Below are 22,163 nucleotides of genomic sequence, written 5' to 3' on the forward strand. Positions count from 1 at the left end.
CTCTTAGCAGGAGCTGTGTTTGGGCATTTCTTTAAATATTTTGGGGTGAGACGGTTTATTTAATTTTCATAGAATTTTTTAACAGGAGTTTAGTTTGGGCATTGCCGCTGAAATTTTAAATTTTGGCCGGAAGTGTCCAACTAAAGCTCCGTTGGAAGAGCGCAAAAATGTTGTAAAGAAGCACTTTTGGTTGTAATAACTGGGAAGTTTCACGGATGGACTGTAAGGACGAGCACTTTGCTAATTTTTTCAAATTTTTTATTTTTTTTCCATGGTAATGAAATGGGTGACTGAGGCATGCACTATATGATTTTAAAAGATTTTTATAATATAATTTTTTTTTCAGAATATCGTATTGCAAACCAATTTGTATGACTGTGGTGTTTATACCTACTTCTTTGCGAAGCAGTTGATAATGTCTGAATCTCTTCAAAAATTTAGCAGCAACATGAACGACTTCAGAATCGAAATGCTATGCAGTATACTCTCTAACTGCAAAGCTATGCATAAGGAAAAACCGAAAAATGTAAGTGAAATGATATAATATAATTCAAAGTTCAACGTGAAAAAAATGATGGAAACCTTCGTCTTCAATTCAGTACTTCCGATTCAGAATCGTTTGGCTTCTTCATTTAAAGAAGACTTGCTCTTGAAGCAATGAAAAATTTTTGGAAAAAAATGTAGAATATGCTTCCCGAGTAAAGAAGATTTTATACAATTAGATACAATTATGTATAAATTATATATAATTATATAAAAAAAATGGCCCGGTAAAATTGAATAGAAATCGTATATAATTGTATAAAATTATATATAATTCTATAGAATTTATTTGAAGTTCAGAGTTTATAATAACTATAAGTATATTAACGAAAATCGTATACATGATCGATTTGTAATGAACATAATTTTTTTTTAATTAAATTTATAAATTATTCATTATTAATAAATATATATATAAATATAAATATAATATATATATATATATATATATATATATATATATATATATATATATATATATATATATATATATATATATATATATATATATATATATATACATATGGGTCATTCCACGTCAAATCGACCAATAGTTGGACTCGACCCCTTTCGATTTGGATAAATTTTGGTCAGAAGTTTTCTTTTATCCTATAACGAAGTTCTGCCAAAGGAAAAAAATTAAAAATATTTTTTTCAAAAGTTATGCAAAATCCAAAATTTCACTATTTTCCATATTTTTTAAATTTATGTTTCAAAAATCTCGAAAACTATTGCAATTAAAAAAATCGCTTATGGTAAACTTCAAAGGGGATACTTGGGGCTATTAAAGAAAAAAATTTCCAAAAAAAAATTTTGAAAAATCTCCAATTTGTGAAATTTTGAATTTTTGAAAATTGTCAAAATTGACCGTCGACAATAAATTTTTGGCTCAAATTTTTTTGTGTACTACCTTGTACCAATCTTAAAAGATCCTGAAATTTTTGGAATTGTGTTTTTTGTTTTTTCAAAAATATGAATTTTTGAAATTTGTTAAAAAAAAATTTTTTCTTAAATTTTTTTTTTTTTTATTCAGTTTGGCAAATCGCGTAATTTTGATATTTTGAACAGTTGAAATTTCATTTAGTGGCATAATGATGAGAAAAAAAACATTAATGACATTTTTTGGGATCATTTTCAAAATAAAACTCGTAAAAAAAATGATACTGACACCTGTATTATCATTTGATGTTAAAGTAGAAGAAGTGGTGACATCTGTGGCGTGACGTTTGAATCTTTACGTGTAAGATAAAGTTAACCTTTCTGATTTTTATTTCGAAGACAGTCATCATTCTAAGTAAGTGTCTAGAAATAACTCTTTCTTCAAATTCTAAACTTATAACAATTATCTTATCAAATGTTTAATTTGAGGACATTATCTAGTTAAAATTTTGAGTGCAGAAAAAATAAGAGATTAGTGATGGAAAATAAAAAGTGTTCGATTGGATTATTTAAGAATGAAATATGCTCTGAAGAAAAATTTATTAACTGCAAAGATTTTTCTGACGAAGATCAGATTACTCTGAATTCTAGAAGTGGTACAGATGTTAGTTTTATTTGCTCTCAACATGACAAACAGTATCGTATCAAATATACTTCAAATCAAAAATCTTGTGCTGATCCCTTTAAACTTCATGACAGTATAGTTCGTAAATCTTTGAGACCAGTCAGTTTAAAATTGTTCGAACAGTGTAAGATTAGGTTACCTTCCATTATACCGGGAAGTAAACTATGCATTTCGTGTACTAAAAGAGTCTATAGTGAATTACCAGAACATCAAAATGAAGTTGAAATATTTGAAAAAACTGTGAATGTCGAAGAAAGTCAACTAGTTGAGAGTGTCTCTGAAGATTCCGTTTCCAAATCATCAAAACCATCCGAAACACCTGACCAAGTAGGAACTCCAATATTAATTCAAAGCCTGGTGGACGAAAAAATGTCCTCTAATTTATCTGAGAACTTGCAGTTGTCAAATGTGACAACTTCAACATCTGAAATGTGCAGCTCAACCGGTGAAACTTTTACACCTACTGAAATACATCTAGATCGCCTTAATTCTATTGCCAAAATTTTTAATTTATCTCCTGTAAAAAAAAAAGATTTAGATCGATCAAAAACATACGCTCAACGGAAATATCATGAGATGACATCGAAACTGCAATCATGCTTTGAACATCTTATGGAAAATGATTCTGACACAATTAAAAATAAACAATTGAACATTGAAGATACTCCTGAATTAACCGGAAAAGAAATAATAAATCAGCTAAAAGAAAAATTTAATAACTGCAGCAAAGTGAGTGAAAAATTACAGATTTTATCTGTTTTGCCTTTAAGTTGGTCAACAGAAAAAATTGTTGATGTTTTGAAGCATCTACATACATGGTGAAAAAAGTAAAACAAAAAGTCAGTGAAGATGGCATTCTATTCACTCCACAAAGAAACAAAGGTCATTCATTATTAAAAACTACTGAAGAGAAAATTCAACAATTTTATCGAAATCAAGATGTAAGTAGAGAGTTACCAGGTAAAAAAGAATTTAAATCTGTTCATGAGAATGGTCAACGGGTTCCAAAACAAAAACGGCTGATTTTGGGTAATTTAAATGAAATTTATCAATTGTTCAAGCAGAAATACCCATTTGAAAGTCAGTTTTTCAAAATTTGCTAGTCTGAGACCCCCTGAATGTGTTCTAGCAGGTTCATCTGGCACTCACGTAGTTTGTGTCTGTCTCATTCACGAAAATTTTAAACTGTCATTTCATGGTGCAAAACTTGACAAATTAAAATGTAGCGATGAAAGTCAACCGTTTTCTTCATATCGAGATTGCTTGAAAATGGTTATTTGTCCTCGGCCTACGAGTGACTGCTATTTGGGAACCTGTAGTAACTGTCCTGGCTCGACAAAATTAAGAAGAACGATCGAAAATATTTTCAATGATAACTTTGTAGATGAAATAACGTATAAACAATGGACTCAAGTAGATCGATGTTCTTTGGAAACGATTGTGAAATCAACTGATGATTTCGTTGATAATTTGGTAGAATCTATTCCAAAATTCCTTCAGCATGATTTTATTGCTCGTCAACAGGCTGAATTTTTCAAACTACGAAAAAGAATCTCGAAGTTGGACAAGTACTTGTTGTTGCTGACTTCTCAGAAAATTACTCATTTTTACTTCAAAACAGTGTCCAAGGAGCTTATTGGAATAATAGTCAAGCGACAATCCATCCATTTGCTTGCTATTATAGATCCATTGATGAAAATGTCGACAATATAGTACCTCTAAATTTGATAATCATTTCAGACAACTTGACGCATAATACAACAGCAGTTTATAGTTTCCAGGAAGTACTGACATCGTTTCTGAAAAATAAAATCCCAGACATTTCTAAAATAATTTATTTTTCGGATGGTGCAGCATCTCAATATAAAAATCGGTACAATTTGCTGAACTTGCTGCATCATGAGGAAGATTTTCAAATACCAGCGGAATGGCATTATTTTGCAACTTCACATGGAAAAGGTCCAAGTGATGGTTTAGGCGGAACATTAAAACGGAAGGTTGACAGAGCCAACCTCCAATCTAAAGCTGACGACCAAATTCAAACACCTGATGAGCTATTCCAATGGGCAAAAGAAAATGTTCACGGAATCAATTGTGATTTTGTTTCAAATGAGCAGATTCAGCGTACTCAAAAAAAACTTAACCAGAGATTTAAAAATGCTCTGCCAGTACAAGGAATCCGAAATTGTCATGCCGCTATTCCCATTTCAAGTGATGTGATGAGAGTAGAAACCTCATCCTCATCTGAGGAAGGAAAGGATTTCCGGTTAAAAAATACAGATATCTACGAGTTCGTTGAAGAACCAGATATTAAAAGCAGGTAAAAATCTGAAATTTCTGTGTTAGTACTTTATCTATTTTAAGTTTGGGTTTAAAGATTTAAGTCATATTAACATTTTTCAGGTTAAGAAAAAGAAAAGGAGCAACAACAGTAACTGAAGAATTGAAGAAAAAAAAATTTTCGTAACAGAATGTCAAGTAAACTTACACGTAAAAAGCCCTATTAAATAAATTAATAACCAATAATAAACAAATATCATTAATGTTTTTTTTCTCATCATTATGCCACTAAATGAAATTTCAACTGTTCAAAATATCAAAATTACGCGATTTGCCAAACTGATTAAAAAAAAAAAAAAAAATTAAGAAAAAATTTTTTTTTAACAAATTTCAAAAATTCATATTTTTGAAAAAACAAAAAACAGTTCCAAAAATTTCAGGATCTTTTAAGATTGGTACAAGGTAGTACACAAAAAAATTTGAGCCAAAAATTTATTGTCGACGGTCAATTTTGACAATTTTCAAAAATTCAAAATTTCACAAATTGGAGATTTTTCAAAATTTTTTTTTGGAAATTTTTTTTTTTTTAATAGCCCCAAGTGTCCCCTTTGAAGTTTACCATAAGCGATTTTTTTAATTGCAATAGTTTTCGAGATTTTTGAAACATAAATTTAAAAAATATGGAAAATAGTGAAATTTTGGATTTTGCATAACTTTTGAAAAAAATTTTTTTAATTTTTTTCCTTTGGCAGAACTTCGTTATAGGATAAAAAAAAACTTCTTACCAAAATTTATCCAAATCGAAAAGGGTCGAGTCCAACTATTGGTCGATTTGACGTGGAATGACCCATATATATATATAAAATTCTCGTGTCACGATGTTCGTTCCTATACTCCTCCGAAACGGCTTGACCGATTCTCATGAAATTTTTTATGCATATTCAGTAAACCTTAGAATCGGTTACTATCTATCTTTCTAACCTCTAAGTGATAAGCGGTGTTCACCCCAAAAATTTTTTTTTTATTTTTTTTATACATTTTTTTTTTTTTTATTTTTTTATTATGTGGCATCAAAAAATACATACAACTATAAATTTGCACTTTTTTATCACCAACCCGTGCTTTTTAATAGCCATTTTCATTTTCTATCCCGCTCGATAACATCAATTATTATCACTTGGTAAGTTATCTACTAAATAAGTTATCTAAGTACTATCTCAGTTCAACTCTCATATCAAATATATTCTGGAGTAACTTTGTTATTTATTTATTAATAACTAATATTATTGAATATAATTAATTATTAATAACTAATAAAATTATTAATTTTTAGTGTAAATCGCACGATCAGTTAATTAAGTGACTTACATAACCTCTAAAATACTCAACACGTGTCACAAGTTCCCGCAAAAAATGGCTATTGAGTTGTAAGTATAAATTATTTTTTACGTTTATTATAAAATCAAAAATTATTCTTTCTTATTTGTAACGAAAATATTGTTGGGAATGGTGAAAAACGAATTCAGTGAAAGTTAGATTTTTATTACAATTGGGAAATTTTTTTTTAGTTTACTTATAAGAGCTTTAACTTCAACAGAATTTTTTTTTTCACTATTTCTAACAATATGTATTTTCGATATAATTAAGAAATATAAAATTTTTCGCTTCCGTGAAACTATCTAATTTTTATATGTATATTTGTTGTAATCAAAGATAAAATAGATGATTAATATAATATTATTATTATTATGAGTTTTACTTGTATACCGTTTTCTGGGTTTTACAAGGCTAATTGTCCTAGCTTCTCCGCATATAGTCTTTTTTTTCAACTCTTTGTTATCAACATATGCTCCGCTCTATATTATCAACACAATCTTTCAACTTTTTTATAATCAACATATTCTCCACTCTTTTTATAATCAACATGTTCTACACTTTTTATTATTAACATGTTCTTCGCTTTTATAATCAACATATCATTTTCGCACATAACTCTATTCTTAATGCGGCTGTGGACCGACTTGTGCTTTCTGTACTGTATGTACCCTATTCCTCACCCCTTTCTATCGGTTGTTGGAATAGTGGCGATGGAGAAACCACAGAGAAAACCCATGCCAGTACAGTCGGCTACCGGAGCGATCTCCGACGGTTGGTGTTGGAACTATTTGAACAACCGTCGGGGCTCGAACACTCGCCTCATGACATGATACACGAACGAACTAACGGGATAATGACTTAGTCCGCTCGGCCATCATGCCGCTTTTGATTAATATAAAAATTGAATATTTCAATCAGTTCTATTCATGTGTGGTTTGTATTGTACAGTGAACAATGCCAACAAAACGCAAAGGGGCCGTCTTGAGCCGTGATACAAATAAATCTAGAAGCATTCGAAATAGAAGAGCCAAAAGAACCGCAAATATGGCACGACCCAACGATTGTTAATATCAATGTCTGTGTTGCTGATGATTTTAATAAATGATTGTCCGCCATTATCTGGATTCCTTCGACGATATATTGGATATCCGTCTTCAAAATTTGTGATTGTATCGTTAGTGAAATCTTTAGGGAAATTTTTTGTACATTTTCCGTCTGACATGCAAGGCCATGAATGATTAAAAGTACCGCATGGGCCATGAATCATGTTTGCTGTAACAATATCAAACAGCAATTGATCAGTGGGCATGAGGTAATCCTCGCTTTTGCCACTCAACCGAATACAGCAAGCAACGTGCGGGACCAAATACATGTGATTTTGTAATAAAATTTATTAATAACTTCAGCTTTCGTCTAAACACACGTGCTGTAATGTCATGACGATGTAATGCATTTTGGCCTGGAAACAGCAAAGATGTAATCTCTGGCCATTTTGGATTACATGTGAATGTGATAAATAAACACGGTCGCCCATATTTGCGCACGAAAGTCAGAGCATCCTGTATATACTCTTGCATATGACGTGGACTGCCTACGTACAATGATGGTAGAATGACAGAGTTACCAATTTCTGCGGCGTCGGCGTTGTTGACAATAGCGTCTTGCAAGTGAATGTACTCTTCCACACGTAGCTTGAATTGATTATATCGTAAGTATCGTAGTCGTTCGCCTTCTATCTTTGCGTACATGTCGACCATGAATTGTTGACAAAGCTCTCGAAATCGTAGAATGACGTTATCCAGCCCGCGTCTAATCATCAATCTATACGCATAATAATCCTTCGAGCTAACGTTCTTGTTTGTTTCGGCTCCTGTAATAATATATTCATCAATATTAATTCAAGTTAATTGCATTTAATAATTTAATTGTTTTGTTAAAAGTGTAATAATCAAATTCATAATAAATGAAGTACCTGATACGGGATCTCGTTGTTTAATATTTATGCTATATCCGTCTTGTCCCTTCCAGAAGATTAGCGGATATTGGAGAGCGTCATATAAACGGCAATGAATCAGCAATGAACTGAAGATTATTATTTCTCCTACGAATCACAATTTCTCGTGCACCTGTACGATCGCCAACCATGATTCCAGCAACGTCATCAGCAACAGGTCCATTGAATCTACAAACGTGTTCTCCAACTGGTGTTTTATCAGGATTAATAACAATAGCGTGATTATCGCTTTCTAATTTGTGCATGTGGGATTTGAATATTTTCAACAATTAATTATGCTCATTCAATGGAGCATCCAGCTCGCTGACGATGCGTCCAGCAAAGAATGAATCAAGGTTATTGTAGCCATAACGTGCATCCACCCGATTGGCTAGTGCGCTTCCGGAGTCCTCGCCGCCAAAAAGTAGATTTGTAAAAATTTATGTGGTTCGTTTGGCATTGGCAGGAATGAGCCTATTTTATGATAAACTTGGCCTCTGATTTTAAATGTAGAATTGTATTGTTGACCATTTGCATTAGTATTTTGAACTATATCTGTTGCTCCGAACGATGTCATTTGAAAGCATGAGTTGAATGTTCGAATGGACTTCAGGAACACGTAAGAATCTGGATCTGTGCCAATAAGCAAACCGTTCAATGGTTCTGGTGGTGTTTCAATTACAGGTAGTTGTACCTTCCCTGACGCGCGACACATCCCAGCTGGTTCGTTTTTGAATTTCAAAGCATGACAATACGGGCATTCTTTGTCCATAGCACCAATTACTACTTTTAAATAAGCATAATATTCAATATCGGGCTCATACTGGAATGCTAGACGCAGAAATGATGTAGCTACAAATGCACGATGTGCCTGTTGACGTTGTTGGTGATTCGCTCTGCGTTTATTGACAGTAAAACGATGTGATTGTCGTTGTTCTAATCTCATGACTTCATTGCGTTCAGCTCGTGTATCGTCTGATTCTTATTGACGCAATTGCGCCATTCGCACACGCGCTCCAGTATTTTCTTCCTGAACTTGTTCTTCGGTTCTTTGGGCTCTTCTATTTCGAATGCTTCTAGATTTATTTGTATCACGGCTCAAGATGGCCCCTTTGCGTTTTGTTGGCATTGTTCACTGTACAATACAAAACACACATGAATAGAACCGATTGAAATATTAAATTATTATATTAATCATTTATTTTATCTTTGATTACAACAAATATACGTGTTAAAATTAGATAGTTTCACGAAAGCGAAAAATTTTATGTTTCTTAATTATATCGAAAATACATATTGATAGAAATAGTGAAAAAAAAAATTCTGTCGGAGTTAGAACTCTTATAAGTAAACACAAAAAAAAATTTCTTAATTGTAATAAAAATCTAATTTTAACCGAATTCGTTTTTCACCATTCCCAACAATATTTTCGTTATAAATAAGAACGAATAATTGTTGATTTTATAATAATCGTAAAAAATAATTTATATTTACAACTCAATAGCCGTTGTTTGTTGAAACTTGTGACACGTCTTGAGTATTTTAGAGGTTATGTAAGTCACTTAATTAACTGATCGTGCGATTTACACTCAAAATTAATAATTTTATTAGTTATTAATTATTAATTATATTCAATAATATTAGTTATAAATAAATAAATAATAAAGTTACTCCAGAATATATTTGATATGAGAGTTACACTGAGATAGTAAAAATGTTTAACTACTACGCTTGAAGCATAAACACTAATATTAGCCGAAAACTGTAAAGGTAACATCCCTACTCCGTGCTGTTTACAGGGTAAGAAGTGACACCGGTAGACACATGGAGGGGATAACTTACCAAGTGATAATAATTGATGTTATCGAGCGGGATAGAAAATGAAAATGACTATTAAAAAGCAAAGGTTGGTGATAAAAAAGTGCAAATTTAGAGTTGTATGTATTTTTTGATGCCACATGATAAAAAAAAAAAAAAAAAAAAAAATTTTTATCAAAAAAATAAAAAAAAAATTTTTAGGGTGAACACTCCTTATCAATTAGAGGTTAGAAAAATAGATAGTAACTGATTCTCAGGCTTACTGAATATGCATAAAAAATTTCCTGAGAATCGGTCAAGCTGTTTCGGAGGAGTATGTGAACGAACATTGTGACACGAGAATTTTATATATTAGATATATATATATATATATATATATATACTTAATAAATGAAAGATAGTTAATATTATGAGCCAGCTACTCGATCCAAATTGTTGGGGAATGACTAATTTTTCATTATTAATATATATATATATATATATATATATATATATATATATATATATATATATATATATATATATATATATATATATATATATATATGTGTGTATATATGAAAATTATGTAAAAAATGCATGTGGGTACTCAAATGAAAGCTCTTGATGAGTATAACATCGGGATGAGCTTATATCTTTGAAATATATATTATATATATTATAATGGTCTTTTCACCGGTACTGGCGTCGACAGGGCCGGAGAGCACCACCTAAATTGGCTTACCTGGGTTTCGAAGGTAGTTGGGCGTCAGGAACTTACCGTTCCACGATTCGAAGTCGTTGTCGTATGTCGTCGGGCGGCGGGTCGATGACGATGAGATTTAAAATTCGAATGAACGGCGAAACCTAAAATGCTTAAATCTAAGTAAGCTCGGGAAAAGAAAACAAAAAAAAAAGTAATCACCGAATGTCCAGTCAACAATTTATTTTAACAGTCGCCAAGAATTATTAATAATTTTCCAAAAATTACAATAATAACTAAAAGAAATAATAATATTGATACGTTGGTGGCTTGCAGATACTAATTTAAATGACATAATTAATACTACGATGACGTAAGCAATTAATCGATCTTCAAATTACTTAATCATAACCAAAAATTATATTCGGTCCGTCAACGGCTCGTAAAAATCCCGAATTAATTCATAATTACTTATACGATGAAATAAACAATTAATTTTTGCTCAAATTAATGAATAATCAAAACAAAATAATAAACTCAATTCAGTCCGTCGGTGGATTGCAAATGCTCAAGAGCAATTATACTTCATAATACTATACTCTAAATAATTAATCTATCTCAAATTATCCAATAATTATTTATACGATGAAATAAACACTTAATTTGTCTCAAACTAATTAATAATTCGAATAAATCTTAAAGTCGGTCTGTCAATGGCTCGCAAATCCCCAAATTAATTTATAATTAATAATACAATGCAATAAACAATTAATTTTTCCAAAATTGATTAATAATTAAACAAACAAATGAAAAATTAAATTCAAATAATTCAAAAATTCAACAATTTGGTGGGCTCGCGGCGGATAACTAACTACGGTCGGTAAATTGACTAAGCTTGCGGGTAGTTGACGCTCGAGATAAGTTTGGGCCCGCGCTCGGAGATGTCGCGTCGGTCAGGCTAGCTGTCCTACACAGCTCCAAATTTCTCGGGCGTTACGTTTAATAACAACAACAAAAAGAAATCAAATTCAATTGTTGGCATCCATCAATGATCCAACCAATAATACCATGAACAATAGTCATAATAATGTCACTGAATAATTACTGAAAGAACGGAAAAGCGGGGATCAGGTTTAGGTCTGGATATCTCAATTAAAACGCGTAAATTATTATAAAAAATAACACTAGGAATTTATTTACATTAAATACACTCAATATTTAATATAGTTAATAGCGGATTGTTAAGATAAAAGCGGATTTGTAAATTACAGCGTGGTTTTCAAAGCGAAGCCGGTTGACACGTGGTTGAACACTTTGCCGGCACTGAAAAAGCGGTGAAATAAATGCACTGTTAACACAAATTACCTATAACAAACTAAAGCGAATTATTAGCGGTTAATTTAAGCAGTTTAAATTATAAAATTAGCGAAATGCGGTTTATTAACAAAAAGCGAAAGTAAAGAAATACTAATGGCGACTTGATGCAGCGAAAGCGTAGAAGCGAAAGATAAAAACAATAGTCCGTCTTCTTCCTCGTTGAGTTGGGGAAGAAGGCTATTGCGCATGTCTAGTGGGAGCGATCAGCCAATAAAGCGGTCGATTCATGACGTGATCGAGAGGCTGATTTTCTATTGGCGGTTCGATTTTTGCGGGAACTAGCGGTGGACAGGTGCGTCTCTTGAATTTGGGAGTCCCCCAGGAACGAGTTAATCGCTACTGGGCTTTGTTCACCGAACATTCTTCCCCGGGTTGGCGGCTGCGTCGACAAGATCATCTTCTTCATGCGTTAGCGGCAGGACACAGAGCTTTGTAATTGGACGTACCAGCTCTGTGTTAACTGTCTTAACAGTTACTACGCGGATTTGTCCATCTTCACCTGGATGGACAGCAATTACTTTGGCTAATGGCCACTTGGTTGGCGGGAGATCCTCAGTGGTGATCAGTACAACTGAACCCACCTTGATCTGGTTGTGTCGATGATGCCACTTTGAAATGGCCTGGTAGCGGTGGATGCAGTCCTGGTAGTAGCGTTTCCAGGAATGTTGAACCATTTGCTGGACTTGTTCCCAGTGCGAGAGCCGAGCAGGTTGTAAATCTGTCAACGATGGCTCTGGAATAGCGGTCAGTGACTGTCCGATTAAGAAGTGACCTAGAGTCAGTACAGCCAGGTCAGCAGGATTTTCATTCAGCGGTGTGAGCGGTCTGGAATTCAATATGGCTTCAATTTGAGCCAGTAGCGTTGAATATTGCTCAAGCGTCAACAGCGAGTCTCCGATTGTTCTTCGAAGGTGAAATTTGATAGATTTCACAGCGGCTTCCCATTTTCCTCCAAAATGTGGAGCTCCAGGCGGATTGAATTTCCAGTTCATGCCATCTTGAGCGATCAAGGTTGATAATTCTCGTAATGTGCGGGATCCTGCAGCGAATAGTCGTTTCAGCTCTTCATCTGCTTCTACAAAATTGGTTCCACAGTCTGAATATGGCGATAAGCGGCGATGAAAGCGGCAGCGGTGTAGTCAGTTACTAGCTCTAAATGTACAGCTGAACTGAACATGCATACAAAGACTGCAATCCAGCCTTTGTATGTTTTTGCTCCACGTCCTTGAAACGTTTTCAGCGTGATAGGTCCAGCGTAGTCGAGTCCTGTATGCAAGAAGGCTCGAGTTGGCTGTACTCGTGCGGCGGGTAGTTGACCCATCAACTGTTGAGCGCGTTCTCCACGGTGTCTCGCGCAGATAACGCAGCGTAAAATAAATGATCTGACTGGATCACGGCCTCCAATGATCCAGACACTCTTGCGTAAGTCAGCGAGCGTAAGCTGAGTACCTCCGTGAAGCGTTTTGCGGTGCGAATCATCAATCTAAATTGAAGTAAGCGGTGATTGTCGCGGTAGAATCGCTGGATGCCTCTCTTCTGGGTCCAGCAATGCGTTTTTCAAGCGGCCACCGACTCTCAGGACCCCCTGATGGTCGATGAACGGAGTCAGCTTAGTGATGCTGTTATTTTTAGGCAGACCATCACCATCTTGTAGCGTGTGAATCTCTCTAGCGAAGTATTGTCCTTGACTGAACTTTATCAAGGTCAATTTAGCGCGCTCCAGGTCTGATGGAGTAAGCGGGTAGGCCAGCGAAGATTGTGGAACTCTTTAAAGCGGTCGATGGCACGATGCCAGATGCTAAGCTTCCGTAGCAGTGGAAACAGCTGCGTGTAATGCAACAGTAATTGTTGGAGCAGGCAATTTTCTGCTTTCCAAGTTACTAGTGTCAGACCTTGGCGTTCTTCTCGATGCGTTGCATTGTCGGTTGGAGGCTCCAGAGTGGGCCAAGAGGATTCTGGTTCATGAAGCCAAGTTGGTCCATGCCACCAGAGAGCGTGTTGTTTCAGTTTTAGCGTAGGTATACCTCTTGAAGCGCAGTCAGCGGGGTTTTGTTTTCCTGGAATAAATTTCCAGGAGACATCTCGAAGCGTTTCTTGGATTTTTCCCACTCTATTGCGGACGAATGTCTTCCAGCGGATTGCTGGACTATTAATCCATGCGAGAGTCACGGCGGAGTCAGTCCAGAGATTGATCCTGACATTTTCAAGCGACTGAACTTCTTTAACATGAAGTATCAGTTGTGTTAGCAACCATGCGGCAGATAATTCCAAGCGTGGGATTGTCATGGTCTTCAGCGGTGCTACTTGCGTTTTTGAACACAGAAGTGAGGACTTTGTGTTCCCATCAGCGTCAGTGACTCTCAAATAAACAGCGGCAGCCATAGCGTTTTGCGAAGCGTCTGAGAACCCGTGCAATTCCATAGTTGCTCCAGGTGCTATATTATTCCAGCGTGGAATGCGGATGGATTCGATGTTTCGAAGATCCTCGCGGTATCCAGTCCATTTGTGAATGAGTGATGGTGACAATTGTTCATCCCATGACACTCTATCTAGCCACAGATCTTGCATAAAGATCTTGGCTTTGACGACTATTGGTGCGAGAAGTCCTAGCGGGTCATACAGCTTTGCGATTTCAGACAAAATAGCTCTTTTTGTCTTGGGCGTCTCTGGCGGTAGCGTGTACTTGAACTGGAGAGCGTCAGTGCGTGAATTCCAGTACATGCCCAGGACTTTTACTGGTGCATCACTGATTTCTTTAAGCGGTGTATCCAGCTGCTTTTCTGGAGCGACTTCAGCGAGTAACCGTGGGCTATTGCTAGCCCATTTAGCAAGCGGGAAGCAGCCTGCTGCACACAGAGCTTTTGTTTGTACTGCAGCCTTGATAGCGTCTTCTTCGTTGTCTGCTCCACCGTAGATGTCATCTACGTAGTGTGTTTCCAACATTGGAGCAACAGCTAGCGGAAAGCGGTGTCCTTCATCCTTTACTAGTTGGATAAGCACACGTACTGCGTCAAAAGGTGCACTAGCGGTTCCGTATGTGACTGTCTTGAGACAGTAAGCGTCTATTAAGTCATTCTCATCTATCCAGAGAATGCACTGAAGCGGCCAATCAAGCGAGTCGACCTCAATCTGTCTGAACATCTTGGTGATGTCAGTAGCGAATAGAATCCTGCTGCAACGGATTCTCAACATCACATCAAAAATGTCAATTTGCGTTTTGGGTCCTGCGTGGAGAATGTCGTTCAATGAAATTCCTGTAGATGTTGCACAGGAACCATTGAACATTGTGCGGAGCTTCGTAGTGGCACTATCAAGCTTCAATACCCCATGGTGAGGCAAGAAGTAAGCGTTTGCGGGCAATTCGTTGACTGGTACTCGTACCATGTGTCCTAGTTGAATGTATTCTGCCATGAATGCACGATACATGTCAGAATATTTTTTTTCTCGCGACAAGCGAGTTATTAATCTGCGGAGTGACCCCATAGCTGCGTTGATAGAGTCGCCAAGTTGACTCTCAAGGGCCTTAAGCGGTAATCTCACTACGTAGCGTCCATCAGGCTGTCGATAATGCGTTTGACGAAAGTGAATTTCACATTCGTCTTCTTCAGCGGTGTTGAGCGGTAAATTTCCTGATGGAACTTCTTCCTGTTCCCAAAACTTAGCGATAGCGTCTTGTAATTCAGTATCTACTGACGCATGTAGTGCTGCGTGTGATGTTGAAGCGTGTTTAGCGGTGACAGCTCCATAGACAATCCAACCAAGCGTGGTGGATTGTGCAATAGGAGCATTGCGAGGTCCTCGTTAAATCTCTGCGTTCATAATCTGTGCGGCTGGTGATGCACCTAGAATAATATCTACAGGGCGTGGCTGTAGATACTGCGGGTCAGCGAGCTTGAGATTCTCAAGATGCGGCCATTTCGGATCAGCGATCACGAACGATGGAAGATCTACCGTCAGTGTTGGTAGAATATGCATGCTGACATGCATTGATGCGGTCGTACACAGCGAACGAAGCTCAATTGTGCTCACACCTAGTGAGCTTCCTGCGGAGACATTGCCAATGCCCTTGAGCATGACCATGTCACGCTGTAGCGGTTGTCCAAGCTTCTTGAAGAGCGACTGTCTCATAAATAAGAGCTCTGAACCTTGATCAATCAACACTCTGGCGGTGATTGGATTACCATGATGTGGGCGGACCTGGACTAAAGCGGTAGCTAGCAATACTTGAGCGGAAAGCGGATCTGAAATAACCAACAGTTAATGTTGAATTATAAGCGGTCTAATGGAACGGTTAGTTACCTTGTGCGTTGTCTGCAAGTGTCTGTGGTGCAGATTTAGGCGGTGTATCTCGATGGATGGAAGTATGATGACGTTGACTGCACTTCCTGCATCCTTGAGCGGTCTTACAATCAGCGACGCGATGCGGGCCCAAGCAATTGTAGCACAGGCGGTATTTTTCGACTATGTCGATTCGTTCCTCCAAAGTAGCGGCCTTAAAGATTGGACAGAACAACATGTAATGTTCCTCAGGGCACAGCGGGCAATTTCTTCTGGGCTTTGCTTTGTATTGAGTAGCGGTGTAAGAGGATGTTGTCTTCTGAGGTTTATTACTGCGTGAGCCTCCGGATTTATGACCTTCAGATTGCTTCTTGGGTTCCGAAGCGGGTTCCAAGTTCTCCCAAGCCCTGACTTTGGACTTGAGAAACTCGTGGAGCTGAACGTAAGTCGGCATGTTATCAGTAAGACCCAGGCTGGTCTCCCAATCTTCTCTAACGGCGGGCGGCAAGCGGCGTAGCGTCAGGTGTATGATTATGAGGTCCCAGTGACCTACTGGAACTCCTTGTGCCTTGATGGAATCCAGAGCCTTTTGGTTGGATAGTAACAAGACATCCAATTTAGCGGCTGATCTAGCGGGAACAGACTCACCAACCAGCAGGTCTTCAAGATGTGATGATACAACGCGGCGAAGATTGGAATAGCGGCTTTTCAAAAGGTTCCATGCGGGCTCAAATGACTCATCAGTGGATGACATGTTTCCAATAAGCTGGTGTGCTTCATCTTTGGTGAATGTCTTCAAATAATGCATCTTCTGGCTGTTTTTCAGAAGTGCATTGTCAATAACAATATCAGAGAAGAGCTGACTAAATGATCCCCAGCGCTTAAAGTCTCCAGAGAAGCTCTGGAGCTTAATTTTTGGGAGTCCAGTACCCGATGAGCCTCCCATGAAGGCGGTGCTGTGCATAGCCAGGTTTTGTTGCGTTTGTGCGGCTTCTCTGGCATCAATCTCCTGCTGAATGACGTCTTTGCGGGTGGCTATGCGGGTCTCCAAGATTGCATAGGTGGCGTGAGCGTTAGTATAATGATTCCCGACGTGGTACTCGTGTTCAAGTACTTCCGGGTACGTCTCAAAGATCAGCGAGTTCAAGTTAGTGATGTCCAGCCAAATCTTGGAGCTTTGTGTTGCCACTGACTCAATAGCGGTGATCGTAAGCGAGTTAAGCTCCTCATTAGTTAAGCGATCCACCATGGCGTACAAAGCATCCAGGTACTGCTTTTGCATAGCAATAGCTGTAACAAACTGCATTGCGGTGTTTAATATAGGACCGAGATCGAGTTTTCAGTCAATTAAAGCGGAAAGTTCAGCGTACCGGTGTACGAATGACTACCAGGAGCAGCACCCGATGTGCTCTGCGATGCTCCTGACACTCGACCTTTCCTAGCGGTATTACACTTCACTTAACACAAAACAATTTTTAAGCGGAATAATAAATTAATTTAATTGAGATAGAGCAAGCCTGATCCAGCTCGAGGGACCAATGAATAATTACTGAAAGAACGGAAAAGCGGGGATCAGGTTTAGGTCTGGATATCTCAATTAAAACGCGTAAATTATTATAAAAAATAACACTAGGAATTTATTTACATTAAATACACTCAATATTTAATATAGTTAATAGCGGATTGTTAAGATAAAAGCGGATTTGTAAATTACAGCGTGGTTTTCAAAGCGAAGCCGGTTGACACGTGGTTAAACACTTTGCCGGCACTGAAAAAGCGGTGAAATAAATGCACTGTTAACACAAATTACCTATAACAAACTAAAGCGAATTATAAGCGGTTAATTTAAGCAGTTTAAATTATAAAATTAGCGAAATGCGGTTTATTAACAAAAAGCGAAAGTAAAGAAATACTAATGGTGACTTGATGCAGCGAAAGCGTAGAAGCGAAAGATAAAAACAATAGTCCGTCTTCATCCTCGTTGAGTTGGGGAAGAAGGCTATTGCGCATGTCTAGTGGGAGCGATCAGCCAATAAAGCGGTCGATTCATGACGTGATCGAGAGGCTGATTTTCTATTGGCGGTTCGATTTTTGCGGGAACTAGCGGTGGACAGGTGCGTCTCTTGAATTTGGGAGTCCCCCAGGAACGAGTTAATCGCTACTGGGCCTTGTTCACCGAACAGTCACACAGTTAGTTCAATGACAGCATCTCGAACAAAAAAAAAATAACAAAAAAAAATAAATAATAAGAAGCGAACGCTCGACTTTGAATCTACGGTTTAATTTACGAACACACACATAAATACACCCCAATGGTACCGTGACTCTGAGTGTCATCACACACGTCTCGATAATCCGAAAGGAGTTCAATAATTACTTTCGTAAAAAAAATATTAATACAAAAAAATTACACCAAAAATCAAACTGGTGAAATTTACTAAAATTGATCGCGATATTGCGGTGAGGATACCCTGTGGCTAAATTAGCGATCAGACTCACCCTGCGGCAGCAGTGAACCCCTCGGGTCGGTACTCGTCCAGGTAGCTGACTCTCAACGAAGTTGGCTGGATAGCAGGCGGAATAGCGTCGATGTCTCAGCGATGGCGTCCTCCACGTGCACGTAATAATAATAATTAATTGTCACTCGACAATAATCCACACAGTGGTCGTGAACAATAGCTTCGACAAGGTACAATCGTAAAATAAATCTTAACAATGTGCAATATTTAACTCAGTAATGGTGGTTAATTGCGTTGTAAAATATTTTAATGCTTGTAGCGGAATTTTTGCGACTAACAGACACGGCGTCCAGATCAGAATCAATTTATTATGGCTGCCTCCTCGGCAACATATGTTCTCTAGTTTTTCGTTAGTTCAAAAAACTCGCATCCAATCAGCTCACGGCTTTTTCTAGCCGGCCGTTGTATTACGGGGTGCGTCCAGTACTCCGTTGCGATCGATGATTGGTCGATATGTCACTCGGTTCGGCTTACGGCATCCAGATGGTGCCTCGCTCGACTTAAGTTGCTCAAACGCCGTCGTCATTCGTCGGTTTCAAATTTTGCTTCGCTCTCGCCGTGGTCCTCCTCCAGATGTCACGCTGGTCGTTGATGGCTCTGTGTAAATTCGCGGGTTCGTCTGATCGCTTAAACTTAATTTCGCTCTCACTCTTACATAATCTCTACAATAGTCACACTCATTCATGCATACTTTTCAAATTCAGCGCGGTTCCGGGTATAAGCCTTACCTCGAGCTTCACACTCTGATCAGGAAGCCGCTTGGGGCGACACAGTCGCGTCGAATCTCCGCATTCCTTCAGCTGAGCCAAAATAATTAATAATGATAAAGAAAATTAAAATAAAATAAATAGCCAAACTAGTCTTTTGACATGGGGAATTTTTCCCCTGTCACAATACGTATATGTGAAAAATATATCAAAAATACAAGTAGGTACTTAAATAAAAGCTCTTGATGAGTGCAACATCAATATGAGCTTATATATTTGAAAAAGTCAATATTCAAGAAAAGACAGTGCAATTTAACTAGTCATTTAATAAAGCAAAATTTTATTTATTCATTACTAGTTTTTATAAAAACCTCAATAAATTGCGCTCAAAACTTATTTTTAAAAAAATTTTTTATCAATTAAAAAAAAATTTATAAAAAATTACATTGGGCTCAAAATTTCCTAAAAATAATTTGAATTTTCTTATACATATCTTGAACGGTTAAGCTTCAAAAATTAAAAAAAAAATAAATTTTTCCAAATTTCTAGACCAGAATTCCAAAATTCAGCAAATATATCAACTTTTACACCCGGCATTTAATTTATCGTCTTGTTCTTCTTTTTGTTGGTTCTCTAGAATTTTATAAATTTTTTTTTCGTACGTTCGGGCCGATACCGCGGTTAGTCTCACACTTTTTGCCTGTAAAAACCTCCGGCACATCATCTTGCATATTACACGTGCAGGAGTAGCCGTGTCTCAGTGCGGTGAACACGCGGATCGGGTACCAATAAGAGCACTTACTTCTTTAAAATGTGCGGCTACTTCGTAGCATTAATGAGCAACAAAGTTCCGAGTTAAGTTTAAGGTTACTTCACGTAACTGAGCCCCGAAACTAAATAAAAACTCAACTAATTACCGATTGCAAGCGCAAATATTATAATTTATAAATTCGGATCGCCATAATTTGAACCCGCGAATATAACAAACTAGAGTCATATAGTTCCGTGGGTTTATACTTCTGAGAACCGAGATCGTAAAGACGTTTCGACTTTATTCGGTCTGTTATTAGCCCTAAAACACCTCGGGCCTTGCCCCAGCTCTAGAAACATCAACATTTTGATTCTATTATTATTTTTGTTTATATTTTTAATCGTTATTATTATCCTGCTTTAAATTCTGTTATTTAAATAATTGAGTAAGAATAATTACTAAAATTCCTTTAGGATCTTTAAGTTGCGATATCGAAAATTTTCGAGTTCATCAAAACTTTGATTTTTATAATTGTTGTCTTTGTTATTCCAAAAATTTCTGATATGGGTTGAGTTAATTATATATGCGAATAGAAAATATATTTTATAAAAAATAAATTGCAATTATTGTATTTTATAAGACAAATTTAATAAATATAACATTAAAGCTTGTAAAAAAAGAAAAAAAAAAGAATTTTTCATTTAAATACTTATATTATATAAATAAACTCTCTACTAGTGAGAAAATTTAACGACCATGCGCCACCTATCGGAAATTTTTGGAACTAATTTCTATAAAAACTTCATAAATGGTTATATATGATCATATGGGTTAAGTTAATTATATATGGCTTTAAATGCGAATAAAAAATGTATTTTATGAAAAAAAATTACAATTATAGTATTTTATAGGACAAAAATAGAGAAAATTAATAAATATAACATATGAGCTTGGAGAAAAAAAAGAAAAAAGGAATTTTTTACTAAAATACTTTATTAAAATATTATAAAAGTTAAGTCTTTACTGGTGAGAGAATTTAGCGACTATGTGCCACTTCGAAATTTCTGGCTCATTCAAACTCGAAGATTTTTAATGGGGCTTCAAAAACTGCGTCGAATGCCGTCAACCGCGTAAAAATCGGTTCATTCATTCAAAAGTTATTGCCGTTTAAAAATTCAAAAATTGTGTTTTATTAAACTGCTATTAGAGTTTTGATCTCGAAGAGCTTAAAATAACACAAAAATCATATTTGTGAGCCCGAAGAGCTCAGAAACGTAATGTGTAATTTTGAGCGCTTAAGTACAAAATGAGCGGGAAGTTGCAGGGATGGCCTCTAGGGTCAACCGTCGTCCTAATTTTTTTGTTCTGAATTTTTTATAGAGCTCAAAAAACTACATCGATCGCCACCAACAGCGTGAAAATCGATTGATTTATTCAAAAGTTACAACTGTTTGAAAATGAAAAAAATCGTGTTTCATCGAATTTTGACTCGAAGAGCTCAAAAGCATAGGAAAGCTATTTCTTTGAGATCAGAGTGCTCCAAATAACACATAAATTGTATTCTTGAGCTCGAAGAGCTCAAAAACGTCATAAGTGCAATTTTAAGCGCCTAGGTATGGAATTAGCGGGAAGTTGCAGGGATGGCCTTCAGGGCTAACTGTTTTCCTAATTTTTTTTATTCAAATTACGAACCGGAAATTCAAATGCAGTGATATCTTCCATTTTTGGTTTAGCTCGAGAACAAATGGTATCTGACTACTGTGATGAAGTAATATCTTCGTTTGAAAAAGATATTTTAACTCAGTATTTCGGAATCGTTGCTATTAGTAAGAAGACATTACTCGCCAATACGTCAAATACTGCAAAAATGCTGTACCAAGCTAAAGATGACCAGTTAATATTGATTTGCGATGGAACATATATTCGTCATCAAAAAGTGCAATTCACGAATACCAGAGGAAATCATATTCTGGTCAAAAGAAAGTCCCTCTGTGCAAACCATTCACGATATGTACTACAAATGGTTATGTTATAGATATGCTTGGGCCATATACAGCTAATATAAACGATGCTAAGATTATGAGAATCATCTTAAGTGATCCCAATGGATTGATTAAGTAGCTGAAAAAAGGTGACATTATTGTAGTTGATCGTGGCGTCCGGGATATGATAATATATCTAGAAGAATAACGGTTCAAAGTGCTAATGCCTACCTCCAAAGGAATACGCAATCAACTGACCACAGATGAATCCCGTTTTCTTACCAAAATCCGT

General features: G+C 36.4%; 2 protein-coding genes across 2 annotated transcripts in view; both read right to left on the minus strand.

Annotated features, from left to right (window-relative positions):
* The window catches only part of LOC123258873 (dystrophin-like), a 244,283-nt gene that overhangs the window by 8,016 nt on the left and 214,104 nt on the right, over positions 1–22,163 (minus strand). The window lies entirely within an intron of this gene.
* LOC123258872 lies at positions 15,436–17,396 on the minus strand. The gene is made up of 2 exons (XM_044719132.1): positions 15,934–17,396; positions 15,436–15,875 (listed from the first exon to the last, which is right to left on the minus strand). The coding sequence occupies exons 1-2, from the start codon at positions 17,216–17,218 to the stop codon at positions 15,436–15,438; spliced, it is 1,725 nt and encodes a 574-aa protein (XP_044575067.1). The 5' UTR covers positions 17,219–17,396.

This window comes from Cotesia glomerata, linkage group LG2, assembly GCF_020080835.1.
Source record: "Cotesia glomerata isolate CgM1 linkage group LG2, MPM_Cglom_v2.3, whole genome shotgun sequence".
Classification (NCBI taxonomy): Eukaryota; Metazoa; Arthropoda; class Insecta; order Hymenoptera; family Braconidae; genus Cotesia; species Cotesia glomerata.